The following is an 18,656-nucleotide window of genomic DNA, read 5'->3' on the forward strand; positions in this document are numbered from 1 at the left end:
AGGAAAAAAGTGAAAAAGTGCCCACACGCAGGATCGAACTACGGACCTTCAGTTTACAAGACTGACGCTCTACCACTGAGCTATACGGGCTCTTTGCTTCACGCTTTTCGATAAAAATTATTAGTCTTCACTTGTGAGAGATAATGCCATTTTACCTTCTCGCAAGAATTCATTATTAAAACTTAAAAGCAAAATGTCTTACAAGACCTCAAGAGCAGAAGAGACAAAAGCTCAAACCGGTTATACAAATCCGGGCAACGGAGATAGCAGAAACAAAAAAAATACAAATGCTACGATTATGAAATTTTTACTTCTAAAAAGCTTCCCCTTATCTATGCTTTTGAAAGACGTTATGCTATTTATTATTGCCAACAATTAAATAATTACATGGAGAAAAGATAGTTTTATTGAGAGGTTGAAGTTGAACTAGTGTAGGCAGATGAATGTAAATAAACGATACCAATATATATATATGCACATAAAAATATATATATTGTAATTTTACATTAAAAACAAAAAATTGAAAATGATATAAACTTGTGACTCAGAGCGACGACAAATAATTTTTTTTTTTTTCAAGCACAAAGTGGAAACAAAAGTGGCGCTTTCTTTACTCTCTTTAGCTCCAGACAGAAGGGTTTCTAAATTGGACAGCCATTGCACTCAGCAGAAATCTGACAAGTTGTTCTCTTTCTACCACTTTCTCCCTCTTCAATTCAAGGTGCCGAACCTACAAACCACAAATCTCAGGGTCATTTTTCACGGATCTCTTCAATAGTTAAAATGTTGTATTTCTTACCTTTACAAACTCTATTTGACTTTCAGCCACTCCAGACTCTGTGATGATCACTAGACATTTGATTTCATGTTCGTTTGCATATTCATACTGCTCTGTGAGACTTGGATCAGGTGTTGGAACAAACTCAGCCTATCAATACATACACGGACATGTTATTAGATGTAACACAGATTAATTAATATCCAAACAAATCTATGAACAAAACAAGCTTTCACCTTAATACTTTTTTCCCATAGTTCCGCAACTAGCTCCATGCGTTGGGACAGTAAACCGCCACCTCCTCTTGAACAAACAAGTACACTGGTGCTGACTTCATTTCTGCAAGTTCAATACATATCAACAAAGGTGTTTCCATTTTAGATCATGAAAGGGATTCAGAAGGAACAACGAACCTAATAGGCCTTAGATCCATAGGAAGATGCTGAAATATTGTCTCCAGTGCAAGACTAACGCCAACAGCGCCAGGGAGATTCATTTTCTGGATCCAGTGACAGACAAAAACACATAACCTTGTTTTACCATTTCACATTGACACCAGTGAATAAGAGGATAAATATCAATTTCTCTTCTCGGTTTACAGTTCATACACTGAGACCAAACCAAGCATCTTTTAAGTGAATAAAGAGGCGAAAGTCAAAATTCTTCTTTACATTAGTAATCATAATAAATGCTAGATATCTTAACTTCTCAAATATGAAATTATGTGGAAAGAACTTACATATTCACGATCACACACTTCCTGCACCAAAAAATCATAACGACCACCAACAGCAAGTAAAACGCCATCATTAGATGTCCCAGAGCTATTTTCTTTGGTTAAGAAAACCTAGCAAAAATTTGTTTGGAGTTCACAGAATCAAAGATATTAAACATACAATCACCATAGCAAATTATACTGTAAAAAGGATGATATCAAACTGACAGTCTACTGATAAACAGGGTTTTACCATTCAAGAGCTAATTCTATGAGAATAAATTTCTAAATTTTTAGTTCCTCTTTTATGAAGAACTCTAATCAGAATCAACAACAAGCTAACATCAACTAATCATCTATAAAAAACAATCTCTTTGCCTGTTACCCAAATAAGCATACCGATCACTATAACCAACACATTCAGCTATTAAACATCCAAAAACCTAACAAAGACCCAAAGAATCCCCACGTTCAATTGTACCTGAAAAAACAAATTCCGGTGATAACTTTCAGTAGGTGGCATCAGAACATCAATATGAACATGCTCTTCTATCCTCCAGACTCTCAGGTAGGTTAACAGGTTTGACAACTCATCTAGTGCTTTACGTGTAGGTCTATCTGCAGCAAAATGAAACCAATAACAATCTGGTTCAAAAGTTTAGGGAAAGAGAAGGTTAGATCGTACCAGCACGCAGCGCCCCTCTTAAACGAGGAAGTGCTTGATCTGCAGCTCCACAAAACCTTGAAGCAACAGTCTGCAGTCTATTGACAACAGCTTCAGGTAACTTCAACTCCTGTTAAGCAGGAGATTCCGAGTAAGACATAGAAGACTATACTATTAATATGTGATATGTGGCATGTTACTATAATTCCCAACCACGCATAGGTTATTGTGTAGCCTCAAACCTGCAGAAGTTGACGTCTTATGAAAACCCACTTTAGCTTCCGCTCAGATGACTGAGGACGCAAGGATCCCATCATGGAAAGAAGCTTCAATTCGAAAACAGGAAAAAGATTTTGGTCAAGATACTGATAAAAACCAATTGATACAATGACCATATCCTTGAACTAACAATAACCATACCTCTGCAACCTTTCGTCTATGCTCTGCCTTAATTCCTGCCCAGGACCAAATCGCATCCAGCAAATCTCCATGATTCAAATGAATGTCACAAGATCCGCGATGAAATATGTGGGTTGTGATGTCCACTATCACCTGCAAAGTTGGTGGATTAAAACGGTGCAGGAGATGCAAACTCTCTGTAGCAAAATGCATAAGGGAGGAGAATAAGCAAATAACTATTCATTTTTCACGTTAGTGTCCCAGAAACACCATCATAACACTCACTACATTTCCTCCAAAAGTTGGCAGTGTGACTTATAAACCATGTAATGATCATTAACTCAATATATAAAAATAGAAGATTCATTTCATTTATATCGTGAATAAAATGATAAAGGAATTCGAAATGGCCGAGTGTAATGAGCATCTTTTGGTCTGGTACCTTGAGGACTTCTGCCTCCGTCAGGGACGGTGTGCCTCCAACAATGTCAAAGTCCGCCTATTGGCAATCAAAACATTTATGAGCACATCCTCTTTTTGACAGAGAAAATAAATGGTAAAATGGACAGCATTTATCTTAGCAGGATGTGTGAGCACAATACCTGAAGACATGGATTTGGTGGAGAATGGCCAATTGCTCTCCTGTAAACATGAGATATTTCATATCGCTTGAATGAGGATTTCTGCATTGCAAAATTGAAGTGTGCCAAATTAGCTAAATAAAGCACTATGACTATGACTTGCTCAAAATCCAAATCATTCCTTTCAAACTTTATTTAAATGATGTAAGAGTACGCAATAAGTGTCATGAGCATAACATAGTCTCCAAAAATTAATAGTATTCTTAATTCAAATATCCTAGATCTGTTCGTTCAAAATTAGACCTTACTACCAACTGACTCTAAATTCACTAGAGAAAATCTCAAACAGAAAGTCGTACCAATTATATGAGCACTATTCTGTTTAACATACCAGAAACAGAAGAAGGATAAACATAAGAAAAACCGCACCTGATTTACGTTAATCCAATGCACAAAAGGCAGTCGTAGCTCATAGCATAGTTCAAGCATATCTCCTCCATTGGTCAAAAGTTTTACAGTTTTCCTTCAGAGGGAATATAAAAGTTAGATCAATATCTAGTTTGAATGACAGATAATGAATAGCACCAAGTAAACAGGTATACCTGCTAAACTGGGGACAATCACCAAGTAAACGCATTGGGATGACCTCCAGATGCTTCGCACAATGCTGCCTAAAGACTTCCTTTGTGATTTCAACAACATAATCACGAAGCTCTGTATTCATCTCTGTGTACTGAACATAACTATCATATGCACACAGTCTCGATCTACTAGACTGATGGAATTTCGTCTCTAATACTTCTTCATCAAATATCACATTTACTACTCTATCATAAACATTTGAATCTTCAGAAGTTTGCATTATTCTTAATATATCTGAAATTTTTAAAAAAGAAAGGGGTTACTTGATGTCAGGTGAAAAAGACCGAAAAAAAGAGGATATGATTTTGAGAAAGAATCAACATGTCATCAAAATAAAAGTGAACATATCCACTACTAACACCAGCTCGAGTAATTTGTATGCTTTATGAGCTAGTGACCTAAACAGACAGACATCCGAATTAACAGCAATTGTAGACAGCCAATTTACGAACTTTTTTCAGCGAAATGGAGACAATACAAGACTATGGATTGTTTAGCCATAGTAGGAAAACATCACAGATCAGATGAAAATCCCAAACAACAAAGAACGTTCATTTGATATTGACTCAAATAGAGAACTGAAATGAACTTACTATCTAGTAACTCAGATTCCATTCTGGGAGGAAATGCATGCTGAAGAAGTTCTGTCGCAGAGGGGCGATCAGATGGACTTGGAGACATTAAACGCCGCAGTAGAGAAGCCTGCTCGGGAAATTAATTTACCCATTTGAGAGGTAGTTCCCCTTTCAGCTTCAGATTAGTTAAAGTAATGTGTCTCTCCATGGCGGTTCCAAAAGGGTGCCAAAGTTCGAAGAACACAACCCCTAAGCTATACATGTCGGCCTACAATTTAAAAACATCATTTAGAAACACAGACATAAGAAGAAATAATAAAAACCTTAGGACCAGAAGAAAAAGTAAATAAAAACATTTTCTGGATAAGACTCCGCCAAAGCACCAACAGCTACTAACCTTTTCATCAATCTTAGGCCAGCCTTGCTCAATTTCAGGTGCTGTGTAAAAGTAAGTACCGGCTTGACCAGTACTATCAACCCCACTTCCAGCCACATCCATAGAGACACCCCCATCTTGATCCAACTGTTCCAGCTTCAGGAACTTTGCTGATAAGGTAAGAAAATGCATGTATCAATCATCGTTTCTTTTTTTCCATTCCACATGTCGAATAATCACAGTATAATGAGATGACTAGGTTGATTCTTATATTCAAAGACTTGAACAACATAGCAAACTTTTCAAGGATAAAACGCAAAAAATCCAGCATGACAAGGAACCTACCTTCGTTACATTATTAAAGGGCTTTAAGTCTAACACAGAGAAGCATGTGGACAACAGACATACCAAGAAATTAAGCAAAGAATAGCATTAGGTAGGGAAGCATACCAAGACCAAAATCCCCAATTTTGATATCATTTCGGGCGTCAAAGAAAATATTGTTCGGTGTAAAATCACGGTGAATTATTCCTTGTCCATGGATATGAGCTAAGCCTTCTACAATTTGGCGACTTAAGTGCCACGCAAAATCTTTGTCGAAGTGATTATATGATTCAAAAACCTGGCGGAGAGTCCTTGAACATTATATGAACAGAAAAAGTAAGAAGAGAAAGCAACCAAAAGCTAGACTACAAAAAAACTAAAACGTTATATAGACGAGATGAAATGCACTGATCCACAATTTTATAGAAACATCTGACATTTTAGATCATTCTACTTTGCATATATATTTCTTCGACCACTAATATATGTAAATAAGTAAGCGTAAGAAAGCGAGGAACTTAGAAATAACTCATAGCTCACAATGTCAAAATTCAATATATTTAAGTTTCAACAGCTCAAGATATGGGTGGGGTGAAATTATAAGAGTTTATGTTGGGATTATAAACTCTTTACCTTGGACAATACTCCATTTGAATATATAGATAAGTTGACTCAAGCTTATTGTCCTGCTCAGGAATTTCAGTTGACACTGCACCCGAGTAACTGAACATTGAACTCCCTGCAGTTTTTGATCCCCAATTTGCGCCAGCATAAGGATCAGCAACTCCTGTTTCGAACCAGGCCTAGTTTCATGAAAAATTAATATCATTAACAAATAGATCATAGGCAAAAATAATAGCACTAAGCAGCGGAAATTCTATGACAACAAGATGTACACGTGGTGGTATCCAATATAAAGATATCTCACTGAAAATAGTCATTACTCAGTATAAAATTCAGATGAGCAGAAAAGACCTTTACCTGATAGTAACGTACAACATGCTGATGCTGCAAACGGGAAAGTGTTGCTACTTCTCTGAATACATCATAATGAGCACATGTAGAAACAATTTTAGCATCATACTCTAGACCAATAGATATCAAGTATAATTTGAACAGTCTTCTCACTTACCGCTGTATCCGATTGTTGACAGGTATCTCTTTGTCCTTCAGTCGAATTTTCTTCATTGCATATTGTCTTCCATCCAGTTTATTTTTGCACAAGACAACGCGGCCGAACCCACCTTGGCCTGCGAACAAAGAGTTTCAGCAAAGAGAAGGAAAACTACTTACTCTAAACAAAACTGCAGAACAATATGTTAAGAAAGTGGACAATTTTCTGCAGAAGTTGAGACGCATCTAAATAACTAATGAGTAACATCTTGCAAACCCTTGTGCAAAGACACTGCTGAATTTGATCAAGTTCACACAGAGAAATAACGTCATATCGTTCATATATATATCAACCTTTAAAACTAGAAAGAGAAAGAAAAGCATAATAGAGAATATACCAAGGGGTTTCAACTCTTCAAAATCATTGAGATACCGTGAGCTGGGGAGTGAGGCCTTTGGCTCGCCAGAATCAGAAGGTGGCTCCCAAAACTGAGGAACTCTGGTTGAGGCCTTAAAAGATACAAATAATCAGATGCATTACTTCAAACTCAAATAAAGAATTTATGACGATGAAGTGGCGAAGGGATACGCACCATGTTTTGATTGAATACATGTTCAAAGGCTCTATTAAAGTCTGGAGATGATTTGGAAGCTAAATCCAACACTTCTTCAGACAATATCTGAAATGATTAAAAAAAACATTTAACAGGGTGTTCGGGGAAAAGATGAAGAAGCTTCCCTTAATAGATAGAAAAAATATTGAAAATTTCTATTATTCAAAAGACTTACACCAAGCTGATGCAGTTCATCAGTTATCTGAGGCAATGCATCAGCCAAAGGTCCTCTGGAAGTGCAAGCTACTCGAAGTAAATGGACCATCAACAGATCTTTCTTGCTAATTTGAGGCACTTGATCTTGAGCTAAGGAAACAGAGGACCATGACCCCAGCGACTCACTTTCATAGTTACTGCTGTCGTCTTCAGTTGTCTCATCTTCAGCTGTATCATCTTGAAGATTTGATTCCTGATAAGAGAAACAAGCATATGCAAACAACAACAACGTTAAGCAACCAAAAGTAGATGCATACTTGACAGGAGGTATATGACTCTTCTTTCTTAATTCTTGCTTTGTTGGTCAAGATAAGCCAGTTATCTTGAACTGTATTTATGATGACTAAACCAAAAGACAACGTGCAGAGCTCCCCATTCACATAAATTCTAATTATATTATTTCTGGAGTGTCTCATATGTAAAGGACCAGTAATTGATTTGTTGTGCTCATTCAGACACAGAATTATGCAGAGGCCCAATATCTTAAAAAGGAAAAAAGAGGGATTGAGATAAGGCAGATAGACCTCCCCTCACCTTCTTCTGATTTTGGAAAATTCCAGATTCCATATCGTCACTGAATTTACTTGACTCAGAAGAAGAGATGCTTGTATCATCAACATTATCCTCTTGAACAGCATTTAGTTTGGCAATGGGAGCAGGCAGTGCAACTTCTTCTTTAGCATGGTCTTCAAATCGCTTCAGATTCTTGTCCGGCTTCTCATGCAAAATTCTTGAAGCATCTAGTGGGTGGGATTGTACTGAAGATACTATTCCCCTATTCTCATCTGGAGTCAGACTCCAATTTCTAGCATCTTCCAAGCCACTAAATAGGTCTATAAAACCATAAACAAAAGGTCCACCAGAACACGATTTTGCTTTATTTGAAAGCATAGGTTGCTCAATGAACTGAGCGCTTCGGTGTGCAGTCAAGGATGGAACCTTCAGAAAGACATAATAACATTGTATTTTCAGGAAGAACAACCAATGCCAACATGTACGAGAAGCAATAAATTATCTTTTGACCAGCAGTAAAGGATACTGTGGACAGACTGAATACTTTACCATTGGCATAAACAGTCATTTGGGTGAATATACTTACCGATTCCTCATCATGACTTTCTGGAAGTATTTCTGATAAAAACTCTTGAGCAGCCTCCACCAAGTTGAATATCATAACCCGACCTTCACGAGCATTGGAATTTGCCTGCACAGTATATAATTCTTTGAGTACCTTGTGTCAGCACAGAGCATTTCTGATTATAAACAAAAAAACTGATTCCCACCTCAAACCTGGTCCTCGAGAAGAGATAAAAGCTTCTCAGCATCAGCTGTTGTCAACCCTTGTTCAGGAGTAATCTGCAGCTTCGGGGATTTGTAAGGATATCCTGGTAAGCATCTAGAAGGCAAAAATTAGTTAGAAGGTGGATAATGAAAAGATCGGCATATTTTACTGTTGTCATAGATTCAGAAAGAAGATACTCACCTCACTAAAAGCATAGCAGAGATGTCGATGTCCTCATATCCCATATCTTTCGAGTAAGGCCTGCTCGAATTACAAGAGCTCGGTGGATAAGACGCATTTCTTCATGCATAAATTTAAAAAAAAAAAAAAAAAAAAAAAACATCACAGCAGCTAATCGGTAAGAAGAAAACCTGAGTTTAATTACTATTTGAGGAGGCGATCCCGAACCTGAAACAATTTTGCAGTCCTCTTGAAATATTGCAGTGCTGAAAACAAAAAAAACGATCCTTCTTTCTGTTAAAATTCACATAGAGGCTCATTCTTGTAGTCCATTTTTAAAACAGAAAGAAGTGACTAGCTCTAGTCCTAATTTCACACAGATGTTAAGTAAAACCTACTACACATCTTTAACAACATATACAACAAAAAAAATTGCTATTGTTGTCCCCTGTAACACCTGAATAATCAAATCCCATAGTTTAAAGAATAGGTATCTGTCACACAATTTCCAATCATAGCACATATCTAAAGCTCATGGCAACTTCTATCAAAAAACACACAAATCTCCATAAACCCTAAATCTCACATTACCCTGATAACTCGTTTCGTAAAAACCGGAAGAAATTAAAACTTACAGAGCAGTGATCTCCTCAGAGAGAAGTTCATTATCTTCATCATCATTAGATCCATGGTCTTTGAGCTGACCCCTTCTTCCGCTACCTCCGCGTTTCTTCTTTTTCTTCGAACTGCGACCCATTTATTTCCTCAGGCCCAAAACACGCCCTAAATCAATCAAAACACCTTCTCCTCCGATCGTCGGAATAAAAAATCCTCTTCTTCGTCTCCCTTTCTCTCTCTCTCTCAAAACTCCCGCCAAGCAATCTCGATCTACGAATTTGGAGAAAAAAAAAAAAAGGAATTGCGGCGGTGACTGGCGCGGCACTAACAAAAAAGGGTTGTTTATATATATATTCAATAACCAAAAAAAGCCGTCGACTGCGCTCTTCAAAGATGGCGCCATCAGAGACTCAGAGTTCTTTTCTATGTTGATCCTTCCTGTCCAGCACAAACCCTCCAAAACGGCATCGTATTTTTAATCATAGAATAATGCGCCCATGAACCTTAAAACCCATTAAAGGCCCATTATATGTAAGATGTTTACAAAATTGTGACGTGGAAAATAACAGATTTATGACCATTATTGACTGCTTTTTTAAACCAGTATTTGACCAATTTCTATACATTTTCTTTTCCCATTTTAATATCAAAAAATAAACTAAAAAATGTATTTACAATATTATAAGACTTTCATTCATGAACGATAACGAGATAAAAATGACGTAGACATCAAATCTTTTACATTAATATAAGTATTGAAGTATTACTAGAAATCGTATTTATTTATTTTTTGTAAATAATGAAAATTAAAGTAAAGAGAGAAAAAAAAAGAGAATCAGACCTGACCCAAAAGTGACCAATCAGAATCGACCCCGCTTGGTACTTCCTGATCTTCCACACCTTATCTCTCTCTCACTACTTCTTCTTTAAACTCTCCAACTTCGCTCTCTCTCTATCTTCTCTCTGACGTGACTTCTCTCTCTCTTCCTCACTTCAATGGCGACCACAAACTCTCTCCACCACTCTTCTTACACACACCACCGCCACAATCTCCCTTCCCAATCTCATTTCGTACCCACTTCTCTCTCCCTCAAACAACCCACTTCCGCCGCAACATTCTCACTTATCTGCTCTGCTTCTTCCTCCTCCTCCGTGGCCGTCTCCGCCGTCTCCACCGCAAACGCCTCCGCCACGACCGCCGAAACCGCGACCATATTCGACGTTTTGGAGAACCACCTCGTCGGTCAAAACTTCCGACAAGCCGACGAAGAGACTCGGAGATTACTCATTCAGATAGCAGGAGAAGCCGCCGTGAAGCGCGGCTACGTTTTCTTCTCCGAGGTGAAATCAATCTCGACCGAAGATCTCCAAGCTATCGACGATCTATGGATGAAACACAGCGACGGGAGATTCGGATACAGCGTGCAACGCAAAATCTGGTTGAAAGTGAAGAAAGATTTCACAAGGTTCTTCGTTACAGTCGAGTGGATGAAGCTTCTTGATACAGAGGTTGTTCAATACGGTTACAGAGCGTTTCCTGACGAATTCAAGTGGGAGCTTAACGATGAAACGCCTTTAGGACACTTACCGCTCACTAACGCCTTGAGAGGTACGCAGCTTCTCAAATGCGTTTTAAGCCATCCCGCTTTTGCGACTGCTGATGATGATAACAGTGGAGAGACAGAACAAGAGCTTAACAGAGGTGTCGCCGTGGCTAAGGAACAACAGACTGAGACACCAGGAGGAGTAGGAGGAGACAAAAGAGTGTTTAAAACAAACTACACCTTCTAATTAATGGTCTTTCTCCTTTTTATTTTTATTTTATTGATTTGCTGATATTGTCAAAGTATAAACGAATCTCTGTAATCATATATCATCAATTAAAATTGAGTTTCTCTTCAATGGCGGTTTCATTGTGATTATGTATGTAAGAACAAAGTCAGACCATTATTAGTTAACACCAAAAACGAAAACAAGTCTTTCTTGGTTGATCAATGTGTATTCATTCACAAATCTGAAACAACTTTGAATTCCCAGCTGTTCATAAAGGCCTTTTTCGTGTTGTTGTCCAGTCACTTTGCTGATTTGCTGAAGAGAGAGAGAGAGAGAGAGAGAGAGAGAGACTGTGGATGAATACAAAGTTGGCATTTTGGCTCTGTTCAAGAAAGCTGCACCTCATATAGTGTGTGACAAATATCTAAAGAATACGTTGCTGCTTCTGTAGCCTTGTAGTTAATTCTCAATGTAGGCCACACACACGTTACACTTGATGTGGACAGATGCTTTTTTCTCTCGGTCTGTGGTATTCAATGAATAAACGTTTTAGTCATCTGCGTGTATATCTATCAAGAATATGTTTTCTTCCACCATGAGAAAATACATGATCAGGGTTTCAAATTGCATTCTAAAACCGCTACTAGAGGCGGAAAAAAAAAATGATGGTATAATTCTTGGCACTAACTAGTTTCTAGGCACATGGGCAGAGTCGTCGGGTGTGTTGGTGTGAACCGTCACAGGACAGCATTGATTCTGTCCGGGTATACAAACACGCGCCTGGATACTGCAAACCAAGAAAATAAACACACACATGTGGAATCACTCAGTTTATGATTAAGATTCAAAAGTTGAGTCAGGAGAAGCCGATGTAAATGAAATGAAATATTTCACTGACGATTCAGGCACTTAAAGCGCGCATAAGAGAGAATAAAAGATGAAATACCAAATCTCTGGGTGCATCTTCGACAACTTCAGCAGGTTGGTCAGCCCCGGCACTTGCTAAACACGACCCTTTGCAGGTCATGTATCTTTTCATACTAGGCAAACAAAGAAGAAGGGAAAGAACCATATGAATACCAAATTGCAATATATAACTCTCTGAAACATGACTTGATGGTTTGGTTTAAGAGATTGACTCTGGAAAAAGAGTTGCTTAAGAAGAAACTTACACGTCACATTGGTTTAGAAGTGAGAGTTTATTCATCACACACAATTGTCCACGTGACTTGCAAACTGCATCGCATGAATCTCCTTGACTGTGAAACCCAATCCAATAAAGAGTCAAAGGCCACAAAAGCGTATACAATTCAAACGAGTAAGAAAAGCTGAAGGGTGTTTTTTTACCTTCCCACGATTACGTCAATGCCAAGTAGTCTGGTTTCAACTTGTGTGAGATTAGCCCCTGTTTTCAGTTATGTTATTGGATGAAAGTGATAGGGTAGTTAAAAGAAAAAGTAGGGTATCGAAGCTCACCTGAAGCATTTGATGTTAGAGAAAAACAATGGTGAAACTCGCTGTGGTAAGCATTTTCATGAACCTGGAAGTTTCAGGAATAAAAGAAATTACATGAAGTCTCGCTCGTTATTGCTCTATAGGTTCATTATACTTTCATGAACATTCCATCAGTCTCAAATAGAACTTCTCTTACAACACTAAATTGCTCAACTTCATGATATATAATCTCAAAAAAATTCACCAAGAAAAATCCCTAATAACAGAAACAAAAACAGTCAATGGCTTACCACACTCTCAGAATTATGTCGGCACCTCCCAGAACAAAAATCAAACACAGTCTTGTAAGTCCCTGATAATGAAGAAAATAGACGTTAAACTGAAATTTTCATAGGAAAATGACAATTGAAGGAAAAATGGTCATCTTGCAAATGCAAATACATTTAAGCTGCCGTAAAATGACAATTCTACCTGCTGTAGCTGGCTTTGCAACTTTTACTTTAACCACCTGCGCAAGAATCGTCTGCAGAAGATATACTCAATGTGAGTTAAAACAAACAAAAAGATGATGCAAGAACAGAGAGACAAAAAACCAAAGGTTCCATAGAAATAGATATACCCGAGACGGATTCAAGCAGCAAGAAACGCAAAATTCATAAGATTTGCAGCATTGTGAAAGGAGGTTGCATCCACTTCAAGCCAAACCCACAAAACAAAGAAGTCTGATTAACAACACACTAAGTCTTAAAAAAAGATAAGTCTTGTTTAAGATTCATCAAATTGACTCACTGACAAGAGAATCTTTCTCCTTTCCATGGACAACAACGGGTTCGAGATTCCAAAGACAGAGCATCACACACATTGCCTGCAAGTTCCAACAACAACCATTCATTGTAACAAAACAAAAACAAAAACTTTTTCACCACCAAATCTATGTTGAAAGAGACTAAATGTAGTAAGATGGATCTTTGAAGGAGTGAATGGGATAGGAATTTGCTGACCTTCATCATCGGAGATCAAGTATCTTCCTTGGACAGTTGTTCTGCAACTCCGCTCTTCTAAAAATCCGATATCCTTCCTGCAAATCCAATCGAAATCTAAAGGAAATTAATCAAAGAGACAACAAAACAGGGATACGCAAAAACATAGGAACAAAGCTATCACCCAAAAAAACAGTAATCACCTTATTGCAGAAACTCTCAGCGGAAATAAGAAACCCGTGAGATGTAGAAGAGCGAGGAACAGACTGAACCCAGATGTGGACATTCTTGTCGGAGAAAAGAACGAATCTTTCAACCAAATTACGCTTCCCACTTCGACAACTTTAACTTCCAAGCTCCAACGCCTGTATTGAATTTGCAAATTGATTTGTTTTTGTGTGTTTTTTTTGGTTCGGATCAACTTTATTGCTGTAGTTGAATTAAGGAAATCGGCGAGACAAAACCCGGTTATTGAGCTTCTATTGTTGGTTCTGCAAAATCATTGTTGAGAAAGCTTCTTTGAATATCAAAAAAGAAGTGAAAAAAAAAAGAGAATTCAAGATTGTTTTGATATATGAAGACATGTACAGTTCATGTGATTCATAAAGAAGCAGTACATACGGAAAATTAAAAATTAAATTTTGTTCCCAAGTGTGATTTTGGGTCGTCAGTCACATTGCTGCCACTGTAATCTTGCTCTTCCTCCATGCCCAATAGTTAGCTCTTATAGGATCTACACGACCAAGAATAGTACACACCAGATATGCCAAGTTGGTATCAGGATCTTCATTAGCTAGAGCTCTCACTGAGTCTCTATGCTCATTCGTTGGTCTTAATCCGTCGCAAAGAAGATCCAAAAGGGTGCTAAGAGCGAATCCATGGAAGCAATCCGTGCGGGAGAGAACATTCAAACAGACTGAGGAAACACTTGGATCACTAATCCAGGATTCTTTGTCGTCTTTGTAAAGACCTTTCAGGTATCGCCATGAGCTCTCGTTTGCGGGATTGGCTAAAATGGCTTTGATTGTGTAGCTTACTTCAGATTCCCTCATAGCTTCTAGGCCTCCCAACAAAGGAGATCGAGTAACGACGTAGTACCTCTGCCAGGTTAAGGGGAACAGAAGTTATTTAAAAGAGTGACTGAATCTATAGATTTGGGGAAACAGAATCTAGTGTATGTATAACCAATCATATTTATACCTGATTCCATGCGGAATTGTTAAAGACGTCAGCTTCAAGGAGCTCGTGACAGTAATCAAGCTCATCTTCCCATCCTCCTAATGCACGTAATGCCCACTGCAGATTGTTTCCAAACATCAAGCAAAAAGATATGTAACACCAACAAGTGAATGCTTTAACAATGTTTGAGATCACAAACCTGCCTATGTGACCAAGCATGATAATGTTTGGCATCAAGTGAAAGTACTCGCCGAGTAAAGCCAAGTTCTCTCCCTGCAACCTCAGGACCCAGTTTCTCAGCAACCCATCGCCGATGATGCCTAGAGAAAAGGAAAAATATTAGCGCAGAAACATGGATCATCATCACACTCAAAAGCACACAACCAAGGGTCAACTTTTCTTAAGCAGCAGATATGTGGCACTCTATGACCTTCACAATGTGTAAAAGAAGGAACTTTGATCTAAAATATCCACGATAGAGCATAATTAAGAACATGGCTGACTCGGCATACACAAAACAGACTCCAAACTTTGACAACAACTTCTTTATAAAAAATCCTTCCTCCACAGTCTATGAAAACTAGGCTGCTATCTCATAAAGCAAACATATACAGTTCTTGGTTCGAAATTGTTCCTCATCAGTCAACTACTTCACGGTATGAAAGACAAACGAGGGATAAAAAAAGGTATGAACTTTACCACAATTGGTAGTTCTTAGAGTTATCCTCAGCAATGCGTTCGATGAACTCGAGTTCTTGATACAAGTCATGATTAAGCGCCCCAAGTACTAGGCGCCTAAAATGCCACACCTTAAAAAGGGGGAAATTATCGTTAGCGGAGAACAAGAACAGGACTAATAAAAGACTGAGATCCATCAAATTTATTAAACCATACGAGTTCAGTTCAGGAACTACTAATGCTCCAATCAAATTCCAACTTGAGATCAGTAGTACTAGGGCTCAGAAGCACCCAACAAAGCATATAAGAAACTTAAAAAAAAAAAAAAAAAAGAATTGATTACTGTGTAGTTGCCGGAGTTTAAGCGGAGCGTTTCTTCAGTGAGTCGAAGTGCGCGAGGAGATCGCTCGTCGGAGAAGTAGATCGCACGGAAGTAATCCATAGTCTCGCGGAACTCATCCTTATAGGCGATCGGCACCACCGGATTCGGACCATCGTCCTGAGTCAACGGGACCACATCTGACCACTCCGACCGCTGGCTTAGTGGCACGGCCTCGTCGAAATCCATGTTACCCGGTCTCATCTCGTTTCCAAAGTCCGAAACCCGAAAGAATAAATTTATAATAAGTCGTCGAAACCGTGTAAGTAATTTTTTTAGAAGAATTTAAATGGGCCGCTTAGCCCAAACCACATGATATAACAGTATATTTTTTTCTTTTGTACTGTTTTTTCAAAAAAAATGCCAAAAACAAGACATGTACTATGAGCATAGTAGATAGACGATACAAGGTAGGATAATATTAAGAGGAGCAAAGAAAAAAAAAAAAGACATGGGTAGTCTTCTTGGTTGTATGATCTTCATTTCGCCACGCTTCAGTCAAATTATTTCTCACACGTTCCATCGAAACCAACTGTGTTCAAAAGGAATTTTGATGTTAATATAATAAAATTCAACTATATATATATATATATATCGGTACTTAAAGAATATGTAGATGATGTACAAAAACATACAATAGAGAAAATCTCACTTTTTCATGTGCAGTAAGCTGATAATTCCGAGATGTTTGAGCTGTTCGCTCGTGTAGCTTGCTCAGTTTCAAATAGTGTATAGCATCTGCAAGTCAATGCACGCAAAACACATGCTCTAATAAATGGATTCAAATATGTGGTCATAATTAACAAAAGCAAAAAAATTATTTGTATCGTCGTACCATCTTTGTTATTTTGCCGGCTATGTTCTTTTGCTTTCTCAAGATTTATGCGAGCCCTCTCCAGGCAATATATCTCCCATTGTTTAAGAAACTCAAGACGCTTGAGGTCGAGGGAGAAAGAGAAAGAGAACGTTAATAAAACCAAATTATATTAAATTCATAGCTAGTGGGAAAAAAATCAATTCGACACTAAAATAAAAACAGGTGAGGAAAAGATCAAGATCAGTAAATAGATTTTGTTCATTAAAAAAAAAATTGACCCCTATAAGAGTAATTCCCTAACTCCACCACTGATCAGGATGACACTATTGGTTTGAAGACTAATTAAAAAGTGTATACACAAATTGTCCCTACAAATTAACAAAGGGTTCTCAATGAAGTCCAAAAAAGTAAGCTAAAAACTAAAAACATATCAAAACATATATAGTATATGATACCTTGTTTACCAAGACTATTGCTTGTTGGAGCTCATATATATTTTTGTTGGGTTTACCGGATAGCCAAGTCACGATCGTCATACCGGCGACAGAGAAACCACACTTCGATCTCCTCTGCCAAAAAGCCAAACAATAAAATCTGGTAACAAAATTTTACAAACTTTACTTAAAATTGGTCACCCGATCGAGCCAAAAAAACAGGTCTCGATGCAACTATACACATGAATATACTTGGATACTTGAATTTGAATATACTTGGATACCTAATCTAAAGTATCAACATACGATTACGTCTAAATTTAGGGAAATATTATACAATAAACGGGACGGGGATACTTTGCGTTTTGTCAACTTACTTTAAGGTGGAATTAAATAAGCTGTGATCGATCCGAATCCGAGGTCGAGAGAGGCACAAACCAGATGGAAGCTAAAGGCACACGATCATTATCTTAGCTATGTCGGAGACGTACGGAGAGGAATATTGGACAACAAAGGGGTTGAATTGAACCCTAATAAACGGGATGGATGACTTTTTCGAATCCGGTTATCCGGCCATATCGGAGTACTAATTAATAACAAAACTCAAAAGGTGTTTCGGGCCGAGCCAACCGTATCATTTGTAGCATGGCCCTGATTTGATCTTGGCTAGATCTAGTTATACTATTTTTAATCTAACTAAAATGAAATTTCATAGAATAAAGTTTGATGAAAGATAAAACGTCGTTTCAATTGGAAGACTAAGTTTTTCCCTTTATCCAAAACAAGCAATCCGTATTTCGATAGTCAGTTCTTGTCTCAACAAATAAACAAAACACATGACATTAATGTAAAATTGTATTCAACCAAAAAAACGTTTGTACAATGAATGCTTCAGCGTTTGAAAAGAATAACCGAACAAGATTGAAAAACCATACAATTGGTCATAACTTAAATGGGAGTGGAGGCATTAATATTCTCAATCTATATAGATGAACAGAAGAACAAAAGTTAAGCATATTGGTGGGTAAATCCAAAACTGAAATTTGTAAATAATCTGTGTAATTAGAGACCAATCTAATATACATGAGCTAGATATATACAAAATAGGCTAATATTAAAAGGAGCAAACAAAAATAAATAAATACGTGGGTAGTCTTCTTGGCTGTGTGATCTTTAGCATGCAACTCTTCAATCGCTTCGTTTTTGAGACGTGATATAAAAATCAACTGTCAAGCAAAAAAGGATACGTGATATTATATAGATTATTATCCAATATGTGGCTTAAAAGTATTAAAAAAAAAAAGTTTTAGTGGAAAACATTAAGTAATCTCACTTTGTCTTTTACAATCAGCTGTAAATTCCGACAATATTGAGCTCCACCCTCTTGTATCACCTTGAGATTCAAACAGTGTATGGCAACTGCACGCAACACACACACATATGTATATCTTGTACTTACAAAATCAATCAATGTGGTTATAAAAAGCAAAATATTTGGTCGTACGGCGTTCGGAATTTCTCCGGCGATGTTTTTCTGCTTGTTCAAGCAGTTCGGCAGCCTTCTCCAGGTAAACTTTCTCCCTTTGTTTAAGAGTCTCGAGGGCCTTGAGGTGAATTTGATAAAAGATACAACGAGAGAAAGAAAGAGAGAACAATAAAACCAAATTGTTATAATTAGATATTGAACATTGAAAATATAAAACTACGGTAAAAACAGATCAGGGAGTACACAAACGAAGGGTAGTCAATAAAACTACGGTATAAAACAGCCCAAAACATATATGATACCTTGTTTAGGTCGTTGATTGGTTTTGGAGCTTATACAACTCATTCGTCGGTTTCCCGGCTAGCCAAAGCACGATCATTATTCCGCCAGCGACAAAG

At 37.7% G+C, this 18,656-nt stretch overlaps 4 protein-coding genes and 1 non-coding gene across 7 annotated transcripts; 1 reads left to right on the forward strand and 4 right to left on the reverse strand.

The window, feature by feature from the left end:
* Positions 1-18: 18 nt before the first annotated feature.
* TRNAT-UGU (transfer RNA threonine (anticodon UGU)) lies at positions 19-90 on the reverse strand. The gene has a single exon. It is a non-coding gene; the product is annotated as a tRNA-Thr (tRNA).
* Positions 91-444: 354 nt separating this feature from the next.
* On the reverse strand, positions 445-9,975 carry LOC104699973 (eIF-2-alpha kinase GCN2). Its single transcript, XM_087458095.1, is given in 29 exon segments — positions 445-730; positions 800-928; positions 1,015-1,117; positions 1,192-1,277; positions 1,518-1,625; positions 1,975-2,111; positions 2,179-2,287; positions 2,400-2,483; positions 2,578-2,709; positions 2,999-3,055; positions 3,159-3,239; positions 3,567-3,660; positions 3,740-4,013; positions 4,373-4,622; positions 4,752-4,900; positions 5,181-5,365; positions 5,688-5,857; positions 6,036-6,090; positions 6,187-6,304; positions 6,566-6,677; positions 6,761-6,847; positions 6,957-7,190; positions 7,532-7,936; positions 8,097-8,201; positions 8,288-8,393; positions 8,481-8,540; positions 8,651-8,725; positions 9,095-9,580; positions 9,919-9,975. Coding segments are annotated over 28 exon segments (3,738 nt in total). The 5' UTR covers positions 9,217-9,580; positions 9,919-9,975; the 3' UTR covers positions 445-619.
* On the forward strand, positions 9,866-10,979 carry LOC104699976 (tetrapyrrole-binding protein, chloroplastic). Its single transcript, XM_010415399.3, has one exon. The coding sequence runs from the start codon at positions 10,074-10,076 to the stop codon at positions 10,866-10,868; it is 795 nt and encodes a 264-aa protein (XP_010413701.1). The 5' UTR covers positions 9,866-10,073; the 3' UTR covers positions 10,869-10,979.
* LOC104699975 (uncharacterized) lies at positions 10,969-13,691 on the reverse strand. 3 transcript variants are annotated; one of them, XM_087458097.1, is made up of 12 exons: positions 13,489-13,691; positions 13,307-13,383; positions 13,099-13,170; positions 12,925-12,997; positions 12,777-12,828; positions 12,596-12,657; positions 12,327-12,390; positions 12,198-12,255; positions 12,023-12,109; positions 11,797-11,890; positions 11,539-11,637; positions 10,969-11,374 (listed from the first exon to the last, which is right to left on the reverse strand). In XM_087458097.1, exons 3-11 carry the CDS (start codon positions 13,119-13,121, stop codon positions 11,545-11,547), a joined length of 606 nt encoding a protein of 201 aa, XP_087314223.1. In that variant the 5' UTR covers positions 13,122-13,170; positions 13,307-13,383; positions 13,489-13,691; the 3' UTR covers positions 10,969-11,374; positions 11,539-11,544. The 3 variants fall into 3 exon arrangements, with proteins under 3 accessions (XP_087314223.1, XP_010413700.1, XP_087314222.1); XM_010415398.3 differs by having other exon boundaries at positions 13,095-13,170; XM_087458096.1 differs by lacking the exon at positions 10,969-11,374 and having other exon boundaries at positions 11,383-11,637.
* A 96-nt stretch (positions 13,692-13,787) lies between these two features.
* On the reverse strand, positions 13,788-16,033 carry LOC104699974 (protein farnesyltransferase/geranylgeranyltransferase type-1 subunit alpha). Its single transcript, XM_010415396.3, has 5 exons — positions 15,486-16,033; positions 15,164-15,273; positions 14,664-14,784; positions 14,486-14,581; positions 13,788-14,385 (listed from the first exon to the last, which is right to left on the reverse strand). The coding sequence occupies exons 1-5, from the start codon at positions 15,723-15,725 to the stop codon at positions 13,957-13,959; spliced, it is 996 nt and encodes a 331-aa protein (XP_010413698.2). The 5' UTR covers positions 15,726-16,033; the 3' UTR covers positions 13,788-13,956.
* Between the last annotated feature and the right edge of the window lie 2,623 nt (positions 16,034-18,656).

This window comes from Camelina sativa, chromosome 7, assembly GCF_030686135.1.
Source record: "Camelina sativa cultivar CO46 ecotype springtype chromosome 7, ASM3068613v1".
NCBI lineage: Eukaryota > Viridiplantae > Streptophyta > Magnoliopsida > Brassicales > Brassicaceae > Camelina > Camelina sativa.

Coding starts and splice junctions, on each gene's coding strand:
- LOC104699976 (XM_010415399.3), top strand. CDS start 10,074: ATGGCGACCACAAACTCTCTCCACCACTCTTCTTACACACACCACCGC.
- LOC104699975 (XM_010415398.3), bottom strand. CDS start 13,571: ATGTCCACATCTGGGTTCAGTCTGTTCCTCGCTCTTCTACATCTCACG. Junction 12,998..13,094: donor GGAGAAAGATTCTCTTGTCA/GTGAGTCAATTT, acceptor TTTGGCTTGAAG/TGGATGCAACCTCCTTTCAC. Junction 12,829..12,924: donor GCTGCTTGAATCCGTCTCGG/GTATATCTATTT, acceptor TATCTTCTGCAG/ACGATTCTTGCGCAGGTGGT.
- LOC104699974 (XM_010415396.3), bottom strand. CDS start 15,725: ATGAGACCGGGTAACATGGATTTCGACGAGGCCGTGCCACTAAGCCAG. Junction 15,274..15,485: donor TAAACTCCGGCAACTACACA/GTAATCAATTCT, acceptor CCCCTTTTTAAG/GTGTGGCATTTTAGGCGCCT. Junction 14,785..15,163: donor TCTAAGAACTACCAATTGTG/GTAAAGTTCATA, acceptor CCTTTTCTCTAG/GCATCATCGGCGATGGGTTG.